The 22,035-nt window shown below is 50.8% G+C and overlaps 2 protein-coding genes and 3 non-coding genes across 5 annotated transcripts; 2 read left to right on the forward strand and 3 right to left on the reverse strand.

The window, feature by feature from the left end:
* The first annotated feature begins 9,695 nt into the window (after positions 1 to 9,695).
* Positions 9,696 to 9,768, forward strand: DL89DRAFT_t196. Its single transcript has one exon. It is a non-coding gene; the product is annotated as a tRNA-Phe (tRNA).
* A 599-nt stretch (positions 9,769 to 10,367) lies between these two features.
* On the reverse strand, positions 10,368 to 12,488 carry DL89DRAFT_271733 (uncharacterized protein). Its single transcript, XM_040888943.1, has one exon. The coding sequence runs from the start codon at positions 12,467 to 12,469 to the stop codon at positions 10,532 to 10,534; it is 1,938 nt and encodes a 645-aa protein (XP_040739403.1). The 5' UTR covers positions 12,470 to 12,488; the 3' UTR covers positions 10,368 to 10,531.
* A 285-nt stretch (positions 12,489 to 12,773) lies between these two features.
* On the reverse strand, positions 12,774 to 12,855 carry DL89DRAFT_t200. Its single transcript has one exon. It is a non-coding gene; the product is annotated as a tRNA-Ser (tRNA).
* A 4,624-nt stretch (positions 12,856 to 17,479) lies between these two features.
* On the reverse strand, positions 17,480 to 17,551 carry DL89DRAFT_t199. The gene has a single exon. It is a non-coding gene; the product is annotated as a tRNA-Asp (tRNA).
* Positions 17,552 to 20,361: 2,810 nt separating this feature from the next.
* DL89DRAFT_228718 (uncharacterized protein) lies at positions 20,362 to 20,829 on the forward strand (the record flags this gene model as incomplete). Its single annotated transcript, XM_040884877.1, has 1 exon — positions 20,362 to 20,829. A coding segment is annotated over one exon (468 nt), but the record flags the coding sequence as incomplete, so codon positions are not given.
* Between the last annotated feature and the right edge of the window lie 1,206 nt (positions 20,830 to 22,035).

Genomic DNA, 22,035 nt, shown 5'->3' on the forward strand with positions numbered 1-22,035 from the left:
CAGAGTCCTTGCGGCACCACGACAGCGACAGAATCCCGCGCTGGTGGCCCGAGAACGTCTGCGACGGTGCGTTGGCATTGCGCAGGTCCCAGAGCATGATCACCGGGTTGTTGTCGTCGCTGGACGCTGTCACCACCTGCGTAGCACTGGCTGGGTTCCACACAATCGCTGACACTCCAGCGCGTCCGCCGCCCATCATGCTGTTGTGCCCGATCACTCCCGGGCTGTTGAGCGACAGAACCTCGCGCCGCGAGCGCAGATCCCAGACAACCGACGACCCAGTGTTGCTGGCAGTAGCCAGAATATGCTGCACCTGGTTGTTCCACGACAGATCCGTCACATTCTCAATGCGCTGCGAGCGCGCTCCGGGCGAATACGACTTGTACTCGTTGACGATATCCCAGATAAACACCTCGCCATTGCTGGCTCCCGACGCCATCAGGTTCGACTGGAACGGGTTGAATTCGAGCCCGCCCACTGCGCCCGTATGCGCCGAGCTCGAGTGCAGAAGCGCCCCGTCAGCCTCCCCAGCAATCACCTTGGCAGGATCCCACAGAGCGACGTCACCGTTCTCCAGACCTCCCGCAATCACCCCCAGATCGTGGGAACCGACCTTGCCTGACCACGCCAGCCGCTGGAACCGTGCCGTAGCATCAACTTTGCCCACCGCACCTAGTGCTCCCTCTTCGTCCGAGCCCAGCTTGAAGATCTCAAGCTCCGACGTGTTGGAGAATGTGGCATCCATGGCGCCTGCAACCGTTCCAGCTGCAATGAGCGTCTCAGATTGCTGAGGCCCCCACGCTGGGATAGCCGTTCGTTCGATATACTGATAAACCATCTAAACTCGCTTGCTCTTTATTCCAGGCAGAAAAATATGGATTTAGCTTTCTAGATGACGCGACAAATGAATATGGAATGGATGTGAGGAAATAAAATAGAGAAACGAGGGAGAATTGCAGAACAGCGCACGCCGTCCAGCAGTTTCGGACGGAGAATGAAACTCTCAAAACTGCAACGCTGGAGAGAGCTTGGCCCAATCAGGGCAACCCAACGAATGCCAGGCACAGAGTGTGCGTGTGCATGAGAAGCTCAGTCTTCACCTGCCAGTTTGGCCGCGCTATGCGTGTGACGCCCGATCGACAGAATGGCTCTAGGCAGGTTTGACACATAAACATGCCTCTCCCTTGTCTTCATTTGCTGAAAGCAGCCTATACTCTTTTAATTTTTACCCGAGGTCCATTTGAAGATGAATGCCCAGCAAGGTGAGCACCTCCTCTCTCTCTCGGCCGACCCGACAACACACTGCATACCACTAATTCCATAGCGCTACTGCAGGGTTTCCGCAACTGAGCTTTATCCCAGCCACCGATGCGCCCAACTACGCGCAGACGTTTTACAGCAGCGTGCAGCCCGGGGCTACCAGAATCTCAGGCCAGACGGCTCGCACAATCCTGGAGCAGTCAAAGCTGTCGACTATGGATCTGGGCAAGATTTGGGAACTGTCAGACCCGCACCACGCCGGGTCGCTGTCGCTGCCAGAATTCATGCTGGCCTTGTTCTTGACACAGTGCCGCATCAACGGCAAGACCGTTCCGCCTGCGCTGCCATCCAAGATTTCAGCTGAGATCGAGGCTGCCAACAACGCTGCTGCCTCGGGAGGCTTTGCCCAGGCCAGTATGCCCGTCCCGGCTCCTGGATACCAGGCACAGCAACAGCCTCCAGTGCAGCCCCAGATTCAGTCGCAGATGCCTGCCCCCGGCTACCAGCAGCCACAGGCAATGAATGTTGCTATGCCCACGCCTTCATTCTACAGTGGCGGGCAGCAGGCACCAACGCTGGTTGCGCCCGCTGTTGCAGTCCCTGCAGATATCTCACCTGTGCAAGACTTTGAGTCACGATTCCCCGACATTGTCCCTATGGGCGGCGTGGCCGCGTCACTGAGCAGCGCCAAGCAGTCGTTCCAGCAGAATTTACTCAGCGGACGCATCGGCGAGAGCGAGCACAAGTGGGCGATCTCGACTTCAGAGAAGGCGCAGTACGAGGCGATTTTCCGGCGCTGGGACCCAGGCCACCGCGGTGTGCTGAAGGGCGAGCAGGCACGCGAGGTGTTTGCGCAATCTGGGCTTCCACAGCACGAGCTGGCAAAAGTCTGGAGTCTTGCCGACATCAACAACCAGGGCGAGCTCAACCTGGACGAATTCAGCGTTGCCATGCACTTGATCTTCCGCCGCATCGCCGGAGATCGCCTGCCGCAGGAGCTGCCGCAGGAACTGGTGCCGCGCAGCAGCAAGGACTTTATGGACTCGCTGGTCAACATGAAAGAGCAGCTGATGTTCAAGGACTTTAAAAAGACACCCGTCAGGGTCACCACGCCCCTGCGCGCCTCCTCGGTTCCCGTTGAAGAAGACGATGCCAGCTATTCGGCATACAAGAGCGCGAACCGCCGCCGCAACCAGGCTGGATCGAGCCGCCACGGCACATCGTCGGCGGAACCCACACCTGAGGCCACAGCGCCCGTCACTGCCGAGTCGGTCGAGCAGCTGCGTAAGAGCGTGCGCCAGCGCAAAGACGAGATTGCGTCTCTCAAGGCTGGCATCGAGTCAAAGCAGCAGTCTCGCACCGAGTCTCGCATCTCCGCCCGCTGGCGCATCGACGAGCTCAAGCGCGAGATCGAGGACCTCCATCGCACAATCCCAGACACAGTTGGCGGTGAGTCAGAGTACAGCAAGCAGCTGGCCCGCCGTGCCAAGCTCGCTCGTGGCATCGATGAGCTGACAAAGGACCTACCATCTCTGATTACAGAGTACGAACGCCTGGCCACTGAGCTTGCCGAAACCAAGCGCGATGTTGTGCGCAAGCGCGATGCCAAGGAGAACCCTAGCCCTGGGGTTAACACCAGCGGGATGTCGGAGATGGAGGCGAGGGCTGCCAGGCTCGTCGCCCAGCGCATGGCCGCGCTGACTGGTCAGGCACTCGACGGGGATGATAAGTCGAACGAGCGCATCAAGCACGAGATTGAGCGCGTCGATAAGCAGCACCACGAGCAGCTGTACCGCGCAAAGGCTGTGCAGAATGGCATGGAAGATGTCAAGCGAGAGATTAACAAGTTTGATCTCAGTGCCGCTTCGGCTGCCGATACTAGCAAGTGGCAGGAGGGCGTTGGGCTCAAGAGCGAGGAAGTCAAGGAGTTGATCGACCGCCTCAAGCGCATCGAGAAGATCACCAAGCCAAAGTTCACTCCGTCACCCGACAGTGTCTCGACGCTGCGCACCTCGGCGTTCTCTCCTGTCACCAGCCAGGGCATGGGGGCTACTCAGCAGTCGTCATCGGGTCCCAGCATTGCTGAGCGCCTGGCACAGGCAAAGACTAAGCAGGAGCGGGACCAGCTGCTCAAGGACATGGCGGAAGAGCGATTCCGCGAACGCCAGCGTGCTCTGGGTCTCCCAGTGGACCCGGAGCCCGAAGCAAAGAAGCCAGAGCCGGCACAGCAAAACAGCAACCCGTTTGCTGCCGCCACTGCCAGCCAACAGCCAGTCGAGCCTACCCAATCTACTGCTCCGTACAGCGGGCCAAATTTTGCCAACTCGCTCGAACTTGACAACTACAGTGACACTAGCTCAGAGGAGTGGGACAACGACTCGGATGACGAGCCTGAAAAGCATGCTGCTGCTGCTGCTGCTGTCGCTCCTGAAGCCTCCACCAGCCCCACTGAACCAGCCGCCCAAGTACCTGATCCAAACAACCCCTTCCATGGTCTTATCGCCGCCGCCTCTGCCGACGGCAGTAAGACGCCTGCCGCAACCAAAGAAGAGAAGTTCGACCACGACAACTACCAGCAGCTGCGTCTGCGTGCCCTCTATCCGTACCATCCTGACGGTGCCGATGAACTGTCCATTGAGACTGGCGATCTGGTTGAGACTAAGCCCGTGCCGCTCGGCCGCCCATCGACGCTCGACCATTCAGACGAAGGCTGGATGTACGGTGTTATTTTGAAGGAGGCAGAGAGCGATTCTGGCGATGGCTGGGAGCCCAGTGGCAAGATCGGCTGGTTCCCGAAAGATTATGCTGAGACTCTGGGCGCCCCGGGATCCCGCGGCTGGAACAAGACCAAAGCCCTGTTTGGTACCGCCAAATACGACTATGAGCCGCAGCATGACGATGAGCTGAAGGTTGCCGTTGGGGACCGTGTGAGGGTTGTGGATGGCGACAAGGCCGAGAGCTGGTGGAAGGTGCGCAAGATCGGCGACAAGAAGGAAGGAATGCTGCCAGCCATGTACATCGACCTGGACGAGTAGTCACGAAGCCTTAGCAATTCACAATACAGCATATATGGCAGTCAGCAGTGGTCACATACAAGCCGTTCACTTGGAGATGTAACGTTCAACAGCATTTGAAACTAGAACATCATCAAGAACTCTACATCCGCCTGATATAGGCATCGGCCTCTGACTGATTGGCTGGGTATCTCTGGTGCAGCAGTCTCAATCTGGCCTCCAGAACCATCGAATCCGAGTTGACCGCAGACTCGTCATCGCTGGGCTCCGGGAATGCGAGCTGGTACGCTGACTTCTTGGTCGACATCGTATCCAGCGACAGCACCTGAAGACCACTGTCACTAGAAGACTCTGTATCAATTTCCTGGCTTGGCTCGGCCCTGGCTTCCTTGTGCCGTGCCACCAGCGGATATTTCTTGGTTAGCTCCCTATTGACTTCTTTGATAACGCGAATGACTGAAGGATCGGTCACAAACACCAGAAAGTTGGCCAGCACTGTGGCCGCGTGTCCAAACCACGCGAGCTTCTGCATATGGACGAATTTTGGAATTTCGCTCCTGTCCGTCAGCTGGATAGAGTACTGGATGTAGTAGTATGCGATATTGCAGCAGAACCAAGCCAGCGGCGCAATGGTATACATAGCGATACGCACCGCTGCATTGTAGACGTTGCGAGCTGCCCGCAGCCGCTGCTCCTCGTGCCACATCGTGGTCTTGCACTTGCTGGTCTTGCTGCTGGACAGGAATGCCTGGTTCTCGGCAGAGATCTTTTGCAGGCATTTGTTGATCTCGCGCTGCTTCTGCAAAAGCGACAGGATAATGCGCGTGAATGTAATGACGTTGTAGAGCAAGCAGAGTGCCGGAGTCAGCATATAGGCACACACCACAAACACCACAAACGAGGCTGTTCCTGGTTGGTATGGTTCGAATGCCGAGCAGTAGCCTTGTTTTGCAGCGATCCCCGTAAGCGTCGCCAAATGAACCAGTGCTGCCAGAATCGGAACTAGGAAGTACAGATACTCGCAGTACTCGCGTGGAACCACCAGCCTGGGTCGCAAAAACATGATGTGCAGATTGACGGCAATAGCCGTGGATGCGTAGACACCTGTGTATGTGACAAAGCCAGTGAAGAAATAATATGCCCGGCAGCCTGTGCTATTCCCTTTCACCACCTTGGTCAGCATGGTGAGGCCCAGGACGCAATCCATAAGCGCAATAAAGAAAATTAGACGTAGAGATGTACGGTTGACAAGAAAGCGGCGCCAGACGAAGACAGCGAGAAGGAAAATCACCATGACTGCGGCAAAGCCCGAAGCCAGGCCGTAGCCGAGGTGGAAGAGATAGTATTCATTCTTTACCTGCCCCATAGCTTCGGCAAGGATTTTGTCTGGATTGTCAGGCTCCAAGGATAATGCCCGCATCAAGAGCGTACTAGTAGATGAAGACATTATAAGGAGCTAATATAGCAAGTATGGCGCTGTCTGATATAATAATAACAGCACGATGGGTGCAACATAAAAGAAAGGAAGGGAGATAAAAAAATACCATTGGCACAATATTTCAAGCACGATTGCCTCCGCAAGCAAAACCTTATATAATATTCAATGCGCAGTTGCTCAATGCAAATGGCATAGGTATTGGGACACCATCACCTCTTAATTCTATACAGACACAAGCAGGGAGATATACTCCATACAGTGAATTGTGCAAAAACAGCCAATCTGCAGTTTATTTGCAAATGCTCCAGGCTGTTGGTTGATTCCGACCAATGTCCAACGCTTAAAACCCCGAGTGGGAAGGAATATAAGTGCCTAGGAAATGAGCATGTCACTTGCAAAGAGAACCATCGATTATATTTTGAATGACAATAGTTTATCTGCGCTGAAAGGGATTGGAGTGATAGACACTATATAAATAAATTGTAATTCAGTAAGCGTGTCCTTGTGCAAATGGATCATCAGTCTCGCTCTGTCGTTAAGAAACTTCAGTCGCTTGTGCATTGTGACTTTATTGCAAATTCATACAATAATCATATTAATAGAAATATCATGCTACAAGCAGTTTGTGAACTAAGCGGACACCGTGTGGAGAGCTGCTGTTGTCCGACAAGCCATTGTAATCTCTCAGCCATTAAAAATGAAGTGATTTTTTACTATACAAGCACGCGCTTATAGACGCTTTTGAATTGGCGATCGCTTCAGTCCTGATTTACATTGGAGTTCAGCTAAGCCAATGGCCATATCAAGATTCAACAAAATCCTTCAGCTGATACCGATAACGACGTGCATACAAACACTCATGGAGGCATTTGGATGACTTGGATACGTGGTAATGCAGAAGAACCAACATTGTAAACAACTGTATAACCTATAGATATATTGCTTTTCGAGCCAAGTCTGCAAATTGAAGTAAAACAATATCACAGATTGAAATGGCACATAATACTTATGACTACTAGAATTGCTCTGCTCACGATGCAAGCTCGGCTGCTAACCAGCATGAGTTGACATGTCGATAAGAGCATCACGGCAAACCGGTCATTTGAACGTGTCGGATGATTGTTGGTGCAATGGTGATCATGGACATCTCCCATCTTGATGGCCTGCTCAGCGCAAGCGCTTCAGCGCTGGTTCGCTGCTGCTGCACACCTCTTGCGCGGCCTCTTTGTTGCCGGAGTGGTGCCAGAAGTATGGGCAGCAGTAGCTGTAGAACGACAGAACCGTTCAGGAATATCGCCTGAATCACAGAGTGACTGGAAAGTGAGTCTGAAGTTTAGAACTGCTGCGAGGTCGCGGTTCAAGAGCCGAGACGAATAGGCTCGCCCGCATTGTGCCATGGTCCGCTTACATGACTCGCTTGTACAGCAGAGAAGGCCATGGCACTTCACAGTTGGGTTCTTCGATCTCTGGTAGGGCCGTGGGTTGGGAACATGCCGGAATGTCTGCTGCTGCCGCCGATGCACCAGCAAGTGAATCAGCTGCTACTGCTGTAGTTGCTGCAGTGGCCTCTGTTGCATCTGATGGCATCTTCGCTGCTTCACGTGCAGCCTTCTTGGCCAATTTTTCGCCCTTTTCTGCTGCTTTCCTTGCCTCTGTTGCTGCCCTCTTTGCTGCATTGATTTTGGTAACCTGCTCGCGTGTTTTCGAAACAAACACCTGCTTGATTATTTGTTTGTCTAAGCGCACATGGCCTGGGATCCATGATGTCCGCAGAGGCAAGCATTGGGGGAGAGACTTGCCAAGCTGCTCATTCTCGATAAGCTGGCATAGGCGAATGTATGCACGCAGATGCTTAAGTGGATTTACCTTGGCATCATAGCACCGGGTGTCTTTGGCGAATCTGTACTTGGCATCATAGGCATTAAGGACTGGTGCCAGCTTGTTGTAGATTGCAAGCATCGGTGGGGTGAGCACACTGAGATCAGGGTGCCTAGAGCCAACTGCCTGGCGGAGCTTCGGTGCAGGTAAATAAATACACACTTGACATGCATTATTGAACTCAGCCTTGGACACATTGCCCATTGTACTGTGCAGTGTGTTTTTGCGGCTGCGAATATCAATCAGTTTGGCCAGAATCCGCTGTAGGCAAGTGCCATAGTGCAACACAATGTTGTTCTTGTATGCTGTCATCAGCTCGGTATCCACGTATGTTGCTACTTGATTCATATCACGTACACCATGTAGCTTTATATCGCCATTATGAAATAGATTATCATAAATATGATATCTAACTACATCACCGAAATCTGCCCTTGACAGTTCGGACCTGTCCATCCGGTTAACGAAATACTTGGCAGATATGGCCGTCTTTGCCCTAAGGCTGTGATAAATAAATAAATTGAACGAAAGAATCCCTTTTTCACAAATGTTGCAGGGTCAAAGGCATCCCCGTCAGCTAGCTGATGGAGTAGTATCCATCGTGCAAGCATGTATGTATGCTCTTTGATGATATTGACGCTGTGTACAAATTGCTCTAGGCGGGGCAACATAGAATCACGGAAGCCAATACCACCAAGTGATGTCTTTATGACAGTAGTGCTGCGGGTAATATTCATTTGAGAAATTCAATAGGCAAGTAAGAAGAGAAATGATGCTGTTCAGTTTTGCTTTATTGCATATGCATAGCATTAAGAACTTTTTTTATTAATAATGATCTGGCTTGCATGGTTCTTGGGGCCCTTAGCACTGATACAGTCTCTTGAATCAGTCTATACAGACTGGGTCTATTGTGGCCCAAATACTACTGCCTACGCATGTTCTTAAGACAAATTAATTTATAAAATAAATATACAAATATTATATAAACCACTAGAAGATCTATATGGCCTTATTCAATAGGTACTCATAAATACATATCCTATGAGTATTGTATAGCTAGTGATGACTACCATAATGATGCTATAGAAGGTATTAGGCCAGCTGATAATGAGAGCAGCTCTTGTGCTGAACCAATGGAGAAATATAGTGGAGACATATAACTACTATAATAAGAGCTTATTACCCTGGGTTTACTAATGAGGTCAGATACTATTTAAGATCAAAAGGAGTTTATAGAGCAAGTCACCTAAGCTTACTTTAAGGTTTAAAAGAGCATTATTTTTAATCAATTAAAAAGGTTCTAGTAGATAGTTAGATACTTTTGAACTATATAACCTTATATAGGAGGTTATGAAGAGTTACTTCTCTACCTATAAATTATTTGAGCATACTATAACTACTAGTACTTTTAGTTAAAATAACTATTAAAATAACTATATTGAAAATAATTATGTAAATATATAACTAACTTAAAATTTACTAAACCTTAAAAGTTAAAGAATAACTATGATAGGAAAAGAATCTATTTGCTCTAATTTTTATATAATACTATGACCTTATATCAGGTATTCTAGGGACTAGCAACAGATTAGTAGGCACTAATATAAATAGGTATAAGGATTAGTGCCCTAGAAAGCTGAATTTTGTCCCCTATGGTCTAAAAATAATTGGGATATATCAGATCATTTTATATTCAATAGTGATAAATACCATTATAGGATCTATTTAAAAGCATAATATGATATTTGCCCTTAGATTATATAGTATTTTTCAATACATTTTTTCACATATCCAAATTATTTACTATTGATAGAGCAGAGCAGATTTAGTGTAAGCCAAAGAATACTTAACTCATATCTGTGCACTTAGCACTTGTTAAAACAAGCAAACCCCCCATATCTCTTTATACTTCTCTATGCTCTCTGTGTGTAGACCGACTACTTCATCAAACCCCTATTTTATTCTAATAAACAAGCAATATTAAAGATGGCAACGATCGATGCCACTCCTATTATGACCGCCGGGCCTGTCGAAGCAGGTCATGGCAGAACATTCGAGGACTCTCAGGGTCCAAGGCTTAATCGGACTCTAGTTCCGACGGTTCTGGGGCTTTAGCTCATCTGGGAGAGCGTATGACTGAAGTTCATAAGGCACCGTGTTCGATCCACGGAAGCCCCACTACGGATCTATTTTTGCTCGCCAGATCGCCATACTCTTTTGGATCGTCCCAGTGCTCGACACACTGGTTTGCCCCAACCGGTGGTGCTCATCCATGCCACGTTTGCTTTTTGCTCAGTCGATTGTGCATGCATATTGTTGTCATTCGGGCAACCCCATGCCATGTCCCTCAGAGGACCAAGAGCCAGCAATCGTATTGGTTGCCTCTTGCCGCTTCGGGCACTGGCAGTACATATTTATGTGCATTAACTCGCTGTCGCTTGTCCGATAAGATATGTTTGGCAAGCCATTCGTCTGCTGGATACTGAATCTATGTACAGGCAAGCAGAAAAGACCAGTCGAATATCTACCTTTGCTGCAAGTGCTTTCAAGTGAGAAACATAGGGAATGGGGAATAGGGAACCGCACTGGGTGTTTGACGATGGTCCTGTCATTTAGCAACAGGCCGCTGTGATATTTATACCTGATGAGCAGGGCCTAGCAGAGCCATTTTTCTGGATAATAAAACACACAGATCCAAATATCTGGACAATACCACAATGAAATGTCGAAATTGATTGGAAGCCATTGCCGCCAAACACCTTACTTCTAAGCAAAGCCTTCCTTCTACTGCTTGTGCACATGGCGCATAACGATGCATCTGAGAAATGGACGGTGTGGTTAACAAAATAGCTGCAAGGCTGGAAAGCGATGTTTATAAATGGGCATTGAAAACTGATGGAGGTGGAATGGAGGGGACATTTACATATGCACATGTTCACCACTAGCACCCATCAGGAACACTGCTGTCATCGGTATGCCTGCCCCATCCACCACCTGGTGCATTGACACCAAGTCCGCGCTTGGCAAATGCACCCCAGATCTCGCACCTGTTCTTGCCACCAGTCAGATTCTGCTCGGCCTGAATTATGGCATTGCGTGCATCGATAAACGTTGGGTTGCACGGCTGCAGCTTCATCCCGTCAAGCAGGATCTGGAGCATGATGGAGTTGCCCTTGGTCAGGTCGTGGGCAAAGATGTCATCGGCAAAGCCATTCTTGTCAATCAGCGCCCACATCACTTCATACAGAATTTCAGCCCACACCTCGCCGATGGCATGCACTTCCTGGTAGTCCATGCGGTCGAGGTAGCTGTATGTTGATGGGTTGGTGTCCATGCTGGTTGAGTACGGATAGTTGCGAATCCCCTTGGTGTACACATAGTGGCCCAGCACGAGGTCAGCGTCATGTGTATCAGTGCTCTTGAGGCGCAGGATAGTCGACACTGCATCGCTCCACCCCTCGCCCATGCCACCCGACTCGCCATCATTCAGGCAGTCGGTATTGGCGGGCCCACCTGTCAGCCGGTTCGAGATTCCATGGGTGAACTCGTGTGCTACAATGTCCTGCTCAAAGTCGCCGTCGCGGTTTGGCATAGTCTGGGTCCATGTATACATACGCATGCGCGGACGCTGGCCATCGGGAGGCGTGGCAAAGTTGGCATTGTTGGTGCCAGAGCCGTCCTGGGCATTGGCAATGACGCCATCCCCGCCAACCCCTCTGCCGCTAAAGTTCTCATCCTGGAAGTTGCCTGCAGCCTCATCAAAGCCGTAGATGTAGGACAGATCGTGCATGATGTTGTTGGTATAGAACAGCTGCACAATAGCTGCGTCAATGTACGACTCTGGTGGCTGCGACAAGTTGAGGGGAAAATCGAACACATTGCCGGGGCCAGCTTTCGGGCGGTGGTTTGTCTGCCATGTCGAGCCACCGGTTGGGTTGGACTGTGCCCAGACATTGTTGCCGTAGGTCGAGCCCTTGGTGACCCAGCCCTTTGGACTGGCATCCTTGCTTGCCGGGTCAGCAACCAGTGTGTGCTTGCCATCTTCAGGAGACAGCACATCCTTGGCATAGACATTGTATGATTCAGACTGCGAGTACCAGTCGTAGAGGGCGAGCACATTGTGCGAAGAGGTGTCGATGCTTGCAGTCCACCAGTGGTCCTGCTGCTCGGCATTGACACGCCAGACGCTGGATACTGAGCCGTCAGCATTCTGCAAGAGAGCAGAGGTAATACGGGCAGTTCCATCGATGGCAAAGTGTGCAGGCAAGTTCGTGACAGTGAGCCCAGACGATGAGTCAAAGCTGGTTGCCGCCATGCCACCAAGGTCAGTGTCGGCAAGTGGTGCTTGGATGTGGTTGGCCAAAGCAAGAAGGGCCGCTCTGGCAGAGTCTGTTGAGAGAGCAGCTGATGAAAAGTCGGCATTGTTGCTAGCCAGAGGCCCATGAGTAAATGAATGGCCAGACGAAATGACACGTCCATTCTTGTCAATGTTGACGTTTGCTACGGCATTGGTGACATGCAGGCCATCGTGGGTCTGGACCATGTAGACATGTGTTAGCCCTGTAGCAGTGTCGGTGTATGCATCGGTGATGTGGATGCTGTCCAGTTGGATGCCATGCTTCTGGTGCAGATAAGTGGCAGCAATCGACATGCTCTGCAGCAACAAGGGGTCGCTGTGGGCAAGCGACGAGGAAAAGGCGGTAGGGCTTGCAATGGGGTTCAGAGACAGAGGAGTCTCGTAGACAGTGAATGGCTGTCTGTGGCTGAGAGCAGGGCTGAACGGCTTGGCTGGCGTGGAGAGCTGTCGCTGCTGTGGCTGGGAGATAAGCGCACAGGACAGAGCAGCAAAGTAAATGGTAAATACGAGTGGTTGGAGCATGGCTGGAGCATGGTTGGAGTGGAGGACAAGGTGAGGCAGGCGCTTCGTTCCATGTGGGTTGGAGCGCAATAAATACGCAGCTGGCAGCACAAGCAGCAGCCTTTACATAAGGCGTCGGGGGGGGGGGGCTGGGGACAGTGGCTTGCGGTGTGGTGGTGGGAAGCGTGACCCGGCCGGCTTAGGAATCGCCGGCGGTCCGCCAAAAGCAGCAGCAAAAACATGTGAGGGCGTGACTTGGTCAGCACTCGGGGAGTGAGGATTGCCGAGGCCGGGGTGGGGCGGCAAAAGGAATGGGCAAAAGAATCGTCAGCGACAGGATTTGAACCTGTGCGGGCAGAGCCCAACAGATTTCGAGTCTGTCTCCTTAACCACTCGGACACACTGACGCTTATCTGGATCGAGCCGAGGCTCTGAGCCGATCAACTGCTGAAATTAGTAGGAAATAATGTATACATAAAGTGATTGAACAGTGGAGCAGTACGCTTGACACTGCATTCTTGCACTCTGCCGCTAATATAACCACAGAACCTCCTGCTCCTTGGATACTACACACCAACAAATATACACATGCAAGAATGAACGTCAGCTGTCATGTTCCATAGTGCTATTGATATAATGCCACTGAGCGAAAGCAAGAACATACCAGCTTTCAATACCGCTTTTCGCAACCTATGCCATTTGTGCCTACGCATATTGGAGGGAATCGTTATCCGGTACCTCGCCACATCTAAAACAGCTCCAAAGAATTTTCTGCGCTAGTGTGCTAGTCTCAGAGTGCGAATGCCGCCATGTCAAGAAATCAAACAACAACTGCCACTGTTGACACGCTGCTGATACTAATAGATTTTGCCAGCATGGTGTGTTTAATCCAGAAAAGTAAAGTAGAAAGGCAAACGGATGAGGCAGCGGCCAGCGTCTGTAGTAGACATGGCAGCTGCATTGTCAGTCAACCCAGACAGAGAAGCAGATCTCATTCCTGCTCCCAAGGAACTCAGCCTAATCACCCATTTTACACTCTCTGTCCACGTTTCTATAATAAATTAGCTCGATTATTGCGCAGTTCGGATCTTTATTTCAGCTGCTCTCGCTTTATGCTTAATAATGGAATTCTCAGGCACTTTGGCTGCGTTGCGTGAGGATCTTGCAGCATGCTGTCAGAAGCAGCCAGGCGAGGTGCCGTGGCCGTGGATCGCAACGAAAGTAGCATCGCTGCTGACAGCACATGGAAATATGACGCGGACGGTTCTGTTAACTGAACTTGAAGCGTCATGGCACTCGCTAATAGCCAAGGAATCTGCGGATGGTGAGATATTCCGGACAGTTGATCCATTCCTAGGACGCTCTATTCCGCCACCGCTATCAACTCGTTTCCACCTGAAGGTTTTGCAGACACACAAGCTTCCAGGGACAGATATCTGGCTATGGAGCGTCTGCGGTGGACCGAGCTCAGGCAGTGAGCGGCGGTTGCGCACGGCAGACAAGCACATGGATATGTTTGTCCACGAGCGACACTGCCCGATGATTGACTCCAAGGAGTTTGCTGGGTTTTTTGACCAGCGGTGCATCTACGCAACAAACCTCAAGGCAGCAGATCGCGGGTGCGGGTCAGGTAGACCATTGCTAACACTTTTGCCTGACTGTGCACTTGTATTTGAGGTCAAAGTCGGGCCATCCAACAGTGCGCTGCAGGACACCACGCCTACTGACGAGCTCTTCTTGCGAGACATATTTGGCGTTGCTTTTAGCCGAGAAAGGTTCGTATATGCACGGGACCCAATATTCGATGCGAACCAGGTGTGGGGGAAGATTGAGCGCATTGAGCGTACCAGAGAGGAATTCGAAGACGGCCGGCCAGTCTCGTATGCCACCGTCAGCTGTCTGATCGAGCATGTGGAAGCACCATACCTGGTATCCATCCGATTTTACGATGCGGATATACCGCTGGTGCGGCTTTTCCATGATGATGACTACATTGGCTTGCTCTGCGCCGAGCAGGCCTCAGATACGGAGTTTGTCTATGGACCGCAGACAATTGCCTTCATCATGCGCGGCACACGCGCCTCATACAACGAGACATCACAAACAAGCGTTGCGTACAATGACCTCGGGTTCTTTGACTATCGGCGATACGCGCACCAGATCTCGATTGGCCAACTTGTGCCCGAGATCATCAACCTGACGATGATGGCGCGAGTCGTCGCAGTCTCTGAAAATTATCCGACCCAGGTAGAGAACGGCTCAACTTTGGACCGCTATGTTCTGCGCATCGGTGATGGAACAGGAGTATGCGATGCCACAGTTTGGGGTGAGCTTGGAAGAACCGCTGCCCGAACTATGCCTGGCCAACTGGTGGTGCTGCACAACTTTGAAACCCACGAGGACGAGAGCCCGAATCCACTCAACGACAGCAGAGTCATTATCAATGGGAGCCTTGCAATCCATGCACAGATATTCAATATCTCGCAGATGCCTGGAATGCTAAGCTGCTCTGAGCTGCGGGGATATTCGTTCCTGGCTGACATTGCAGGTGAGGCCAATTGCTACGTGCGTGTAGTGGTGACTGGGATACATAGTGCTGGTGATTTTGTCAAGGACTCGCGGGACCAAGTAGGGATAACAAGGTTTGCCCACAAAAAGTGCAGGCGAGCTGTTGTTCCCTCTGCACGTCTAGACGGCACTGTGCTGGAATCACTCAAGAGCGACTACGAGTTTAGCTGCCAGCGCTGCAAAATCAAAGAGGTCCCAGACATTGATGTTGTGTGGGAGTTTGCGCTTACAGCAGAAATCGATGACGGGACTGACTGTTGTACTGCAGATGTCTCGCCGGAAGCTGCAGCAACAATCCTGGGGATATCACCATCGCAGTTCCTGTCACTGTCCGCCGAGCACAAACAGCACCAACAACTGAAGAGTCCCTTAGGGCTGGAGTTTGTCATTTCGCTGACATCGTTTATCGACGGCGGTGGTGATAGTGGCCCTTTGTTGCGCATTGAAGCAGCATGTCCGATAGATAGGGTAGGAATATCAGAAGTACAAGTGTAAAAACGCTGTTCCATTGGTAGGATTCAAGGCGGCATCCGTCGACTGTTCGATTTTGTAAATCCTTCAAGGACATTAAGCCGCGTTTTCATGTTCATACATTGGCTTAAAGCAAAAAAATCCCCGCTATCTGCTTTACTCTCCGTCCCACCTCCCTATACCAGCTATTTTCACAGAGATATATAAATGCGAAGCACCTGCTGTCCACCACTGCTTCGTATCATTCTTCTATCACCTGCCAATTACTATGTCTACCTATACTCTCCGCCATTTTCCAATCCAAGCCCGTCCTGAAACCTGCCGTGCATTGCTAAGTTACGATGGTGGGGATTATACCAGCGAACACCCTGCCTGGCCGATGGAAAAGTCAAAGCAACCGTTTGGGAAGGTTCCTGTGCTGATTGAGACCGATGCATCGGGAAATGTATTCCAACTCAGCGATTCTATGGCGATTGAGCACTACTTGGCAACAAAGAAAGGTTTGATGGTTGATTCCAGTCCGCAGGACCGCGCCCGCCAGGATGAGCTGCGCAGCCAGATCCTAGACATTTTTCTTTTCGCACCGCAGTATCGTTTTGCCACTGAGGAGGCCCGCAAGACTATCAAAGAGCAGTATGTTACTCAAGCCAAGTTCTTTATCGATTTCCATGAGAGCCACCTCAAGAACAACGGCTCCAACGGGTACTATTTTGGCAGCAAGATCACCTATGTGGATATCGCACTTGTGGCTACCATGAGAGCGCTGCGTAGGTTCGGCGATGAAAGCATGCCAGGGATGACCGGATATCTTTCACCAGAGAGGGCACCCCTGATCAACAAGGTTCTTGATGTGGTGGGCAATGATCCGAAGCTTGCAAAGTTCTTTAGTGAGCCTCGTGTCAAGCCTGCCGTTCTGTAGCATGTGTACTTTGTATTGGTTGACGATAATAGGAAGCTCGCAACAAGCGGTGCTGACATGTCTGACAAATACGGTAGAGCGTGCCTGCAAGCTGTTAATGGTATGTTTGGCCTTAGTACGCCCAACTGGTGAAGCATGAGATCATCTAGCAGCATACCAATTAGTAAGCATGTGCACATGGGAGCCCCTTAGTTTTTGATTTGCATGTACATCCGCAGCACCATTGTCTGTACACAATTATTTGGCGGTAATAGGTATTTCCGCTCGCTGCATACCTCACACTCATGGCTCCCCTACTCCAGCCTTAGCAAAGGGTCTGCCACATATAAATGCGGCTCATTCTAACAAGCAAACGCAGTGCTAGCATACCAGTATTCTTCGAACTCACCATTATGTCTACCTACGTTCTTCGCTATTTCCCCATCAAGGCTCGTGCTGAGACCTGCCGCGCTCTCCTCAGCTACAGCGGCGCCTCCTACACTAACGAAGCCCCCGCATGGCCCCAGGAAAAGTCCAACCAGCCGTTTGGCAAGCTTCCTGTACTGATTGAGACTGACGAGTCTGGTGCCACCTTCAAACTCAGCGATTCTCTGGCCATCGAGCACTATCTAGCGACCAAGTATGGATTGATGGTCGATTCCAGCCCACAGGACCGCGCCTGCCAGGACGAACTGCGTCACCAGATCAAGGATATCTATGAGTTTATCCCGCAGTACCGCTTTGGTAACGAGGATACCCGCGCATCGGTCAAGGAAAAGCTTGATGTCCAGATGAAATACTTTATCGAGTATCACGAGAACCACCTCAAGAACAACGGCTCCAACGGTCATTATTTTGGTGACAAGACAACCTACGTGGATATTGCCTTGGTTGCCAGTATGCGTGCGGTACGTGAGTTTGGAGCCAGCATCATACCTGGTCTGGCCGACTGGCTATCACCAGACAATGCACCGCTGATCAACAAGGTCATCGAGGTTGTTGGTGCAGACCCCAAAGCTAGCTAAATATTTTAACGAGTAGGCGTTGCAAAAGAAAAGGGAGAGGGGCAATAAAAAGGTTGACCAAACAAAAATCTCTCCGACCGGGAATTGAACCCGGGTCTCCAATGTGACAGACTGGTGTACTCGCCACTATACTATCGGAGATCTGATGATCGATTTCTGAAAGTGTCATGTCGTAATCGGTCCACGGTTGGACCACGACAATGGTTACACATCAAGGGGTTTTATTTGTCTTCCTTTTTTTCTTTTACTTCTCTTCTCTTCTTCGTCACATGCCGCTGTTCCGCTATCAGGACGGACTGCCCCTGACTATCGCCGGTCAAGTTGTCGCCCACGAATGGATTCGCGGCGATGTACCTGGCTCGCGACGTCCACCAACAGATGGCCGCTGATGTGTATACATCGGGTCTATACGGAAATGGGAACACTGTCCCGTGGTCGCCCGGCAGCCGATAGCAGCAAGTAGCATACTCCGTTTGCCGAAGTCCATCCCGCCGAACGTGTATAAATACAGCCATGAGCAGTGAGCAACTTTTAGTTTTATTGTCTACTTTTTAGTATATGATCTCGTTAAGGAACAGTTCACTGAGTTATATTTCTATTTAGTTTTCCAAAAGATAGTTAGGACCGTTACTGTCGAAGTAGTAGATTACCTCGCAGATTTCCACGAACGAGAGAAAAGAGCTTGGTAGTTTACTATTTCACTAGGATATCTGAATTTCCCGCGATTATTATTATTATTATTATCATTATTATTATTACCGTTTATTCACGGATATTCGATTCAAGCAAGACCAACGACTACAATGTCCTTCATGACCGACCCAGACAGTGCTGGTGATCGACTCACTGATCAAGCCTCTCCTTCACCCCTTTTAAACACCACAGATGGAGCCCGACGGGGGGGGGCTTTCAATTCGATTCCAGCACGGCCCACGATCTTCTCAGGCCAAGGTGCTGAGGACTATGTAGCACGATTCGAAGCCTACGCAACCAGCTTCGATTTACCGAAGGACTCCTGGGGTCGACACCTCATGAGTTATTTGAAGAAGAAGGAACACTTCTTGATGATGGCCAGCATCACGACCGACCAGCTAAAGGACTGGGCCATCGTTAAGGAGGTGTTCACCAATCTCTTTCCATCCCTGGAGCCGACCTACTCAGAAGCGGAGATGGCAGAAGCAGTTCTTGCAGTTCCGATGGACTGTGAGCAACCCCTGCCATACTTGTTCAAGGCCAAGGTCGCTCTACAAGGAGTATCGCAATGGTCGGACAGCCAGCGCTCAATCAAGCTACTGCGCTATATTGGTAGCAACTGGGCACGTGACATCAAGGACCTCGTTTGCGGAAATGAGAGCTTTGAGATGCTCTACAAGATCATCGTCAAATATGCCTCCCAGCAAGTCAAGAAGGGCGAGTGGTATGAGCAGGCATTCGCCGACAGTTCCCGGACGGAAGGTTCAGAAGCAGCAGCGAAGAGCAAAACAGACAAGTCTCCAGTGCCAAAGACACATCACCAGGAGTCGCATGCAGGTGACATCCTTGGCGAACTGACGGAGAAGTTCGAAAAAATGATGATAAATATTGTCCAGAAACACAGGGGACATGCAGCAGATGTGAACGCGGCAACCCAAGTTTCCCGACCTCGAGCACAGCAATGCTTCTACTGTGGCAAGGAAGGGCACAGGATGCTGGGATGCGATTATCGGGCACAAGATGAGAAGGATGGGCTGATCAAGTTTATCAACGGCTTCTGTTGTGATATCAACGGCCAACCGCTGCGTCGTTCTCTCAACGAAGGGTTTATGGCATCAGTCAAGAGGCCTACCATGGCAGTCGGCACTGTCAACGATATTCGAGTAGCCCAAATTTTTGAGGAGGACAAGCTAGAGGATGAGCACGAGGATCGCAGGGACGACGACCAAGAGGAGGAGCAGTATCATGTCGATGCCGGAAAGCGTGTTCGGGACCTTACGCAGGATGATATCAATGCCCTGGTTCTACAAGATAAGCGGCGCCGCCAAGCACCCAAAGGCATGGAGTTTCAACCGAATGTAGCTCAAGCTAAAGCTGCATCTGCTCACCCGAAGTCTGCTACTCCCTTCGGGCCATCGACCACTAGCGTGACAGAACAACGTCAGACTGAGACGACTAACCAAGACGCAGTAATGACAGAGCCAGTAGCAGCGAGTGATGCCCACAAGCGGGACCCACCAGCATATCGTGTACGGGCACAGGCCGAATTGCCACCGTTGAAGTCGACACCTGAGAAAGCATTGCAGAGTGCAAACGTCACGATTCCTATGATGGAATTCTTGGGTATGAGTAATGAGGCACGGGACTATCTACGCCAGGTGCTTACTCGTCGTCGTGTTCTAGGACCAACAGACTTGCCGAAAGTCAATGCCGCCATAGCCGAACCAATGAATATAAGGCCAAGACAGGGCGCGAGAACTTCATGCAAGATTATGCAAGTATGGGGCTCTGTGCGTAACACGCCAGTAGGAATCGTCATTGACCCTGGGTCAGAGCTAAACATCGCGAACACGGAGTGGTTACAAGGTTTGAATGTACCCATCACTTCACGTCAGAATGCTGTGATGGTCGGCATTACGAATCATACGCAGAAGGGATCAGGTATGGCGCATCGGATGGACGTGACTATTGGAGCAGTAACTATTCCGGTAAACGTTTTGGCGCTCGACAACTTCAAGTACCATCTGCTATTGGGACTGCCATTTTTGGAACAAGCAGACTGGCAGGTCAAGAAGGCGTCAGATGGCACTCGACACTACCATATTTCAGATGGGGTAGCTGAGGTAAGATTTGCAACAGCAGAGAAGCCGAATCCTCAATACCAAACGCATGCAGCCAGTGCGATAGACAAGAAAATCGACGAAATCCCAGATGGCGAATTCATTTGCAACCTGACTTCATTGGGCAGCGAATGGGCGATGAATGCTGCACGATACAAGCCAGTCGCAAAGAAGATACATCCGGTAAACCAGCCACTGCGACCTGAGGATCAACTCGCTGAAACAGAGAGGCCCGACCAGCTGACTAGGCAGACGAAGCGCTTGACAGAGGAGCGTTTAGGTCAGTTGCAGATTGGGGATGGTTGGCTCACTCCCGTCGAGCAGGATTACTTTCGAGAGCGACTACAGGAAGTGGACAAGGCATTCGCTTTCAATGACGAGGAAATGGGACTACTGAAGGAGTCCATTGAACCACCGATTCGTATCCCGACAGTGCCACATGAACCATGGGACCACAAGCCATTCCCTATGCCACGAGCCCTGTACGATAGGATCGTGGGGATGCTCAAGGAAAAACGCACTACTGGGGTATTGGAACCATCTATCGGACCATATGCAAACCGCTGGTTCGTAATCGAGAAAAAGGACAAGACGAAGCTGCGTTTTATTCAAGACGTTCGCCCTGTTAACGCGGTGACTGTGCGAAACAGCGGGAAGCCTCCGAATGCAGATGAAATCACTGAAGATGCATCCGGAAGAGTGTTGATGACCATTTTCGACCTCTACTCTGGATACGATCAGCTGCCAATTGACCGACGTGACCGTGATCTTTTTGCACTACACACTCCTCTGGGGCTGATGAGGATGACACGGCTACCAATGGGCTGGACAAATTCTGTGGGTATATTCCAGCGGGTTATGCACAAGATCTTTGCGCAATGGATGCCTGAGAAAGTGCGTATCTTCATGGACGACGGTGTTATTCTTGGACGAAAAGTTGGTACGATTGCAGATATGGATCGTAAAGATGAGGACGGAGTTCGACTAGTGGTCAAGGAACATGTGGACGATGTTCTAGCCGTTTTTGGGACGATGGTAGATGCCGGACTCACCGTCAGTGGGAAGAAGACACACTTTGGTGTTACCAATGCAGAGATTCTGGGACACGAGTGTACGCAGCAGGGACGACGCCCGACTCATAGTGCAGTCACAAAGATTAGCGATTGGCGACGACCGGCGAACCAGACAGATGTACGGAGCTTTACGGCCGCAGTCTCGTTCTTCAGGATCTGGATTCCGCAGTTTTCAGTCCAAGCTGCGCCCTTGTTTGAGCTCCTACGAAAGGATACCGAGTTTCACTGGGGCCCAATGCAAGAGGAGGCTTTTGCAGCACTGAAGAATGCGCTATCGTCAGCTCCTCTCCTACGTGCCCCGGACTACTCTTCTGGAGACCGACCTCTGATTGTGACGACCGATGCAAGCCCAGTCGGAGCCGGTGCAATGCTTAGTCAGTACGACACACTTGGGAATCGCTACGCCATCCGTTTCGAAAGCCAGAAGTTTAATGATCGCGAACGCCGATATCCGCAGGTGAAGAGGGAACTATACGCAGTTTATTCGATGGTCAAGAAGTTACGTCATTATCTCTATGGAGTCCGGTTTGTGCTAGAGACAGACGCTAAGCCAGTGGTCGCAATGATCAACAAGCCAGATCTGCCAAATGATACAGCTTCCAGATGGGTCGCATTTCTGAATCTCTTCGATTTCTCGATTGGACACATCCGTGGACAAGACAACATGGTGGCTGACGCGCTGAGTCGCACATTCTTCAATATCGACAGTACGCGGATTAGTGAGCTTGAGGAAGAAGTA

Source organism: Linderina pennispora, assembly GCF_002104995.1.
Source record: "Linderina pennispora strain ATCC 12442 chromosome Unknown DL89scaffold_58, whole genome shotgun sequence".
In the NCBI taxonomy this organism is placed as follows: domain Eukaryota; kingdom Fungi; phylum Kickxellomycota; class Kickxellomycetes; order Kickxellales; family Kickxellaceae; genus Linderina; species Linderina pennispora.

Bases quoted from the DNA above. Each gene is read 5' to 3' on its own strand.
- DL89DRAFT_271733 (XM_040888943.1), bottom strand. From the start codon at position 12,469: ATGCTCCAACCACTCGTATTTACCATTTACTTTGCTGCTCTGTCCTGT.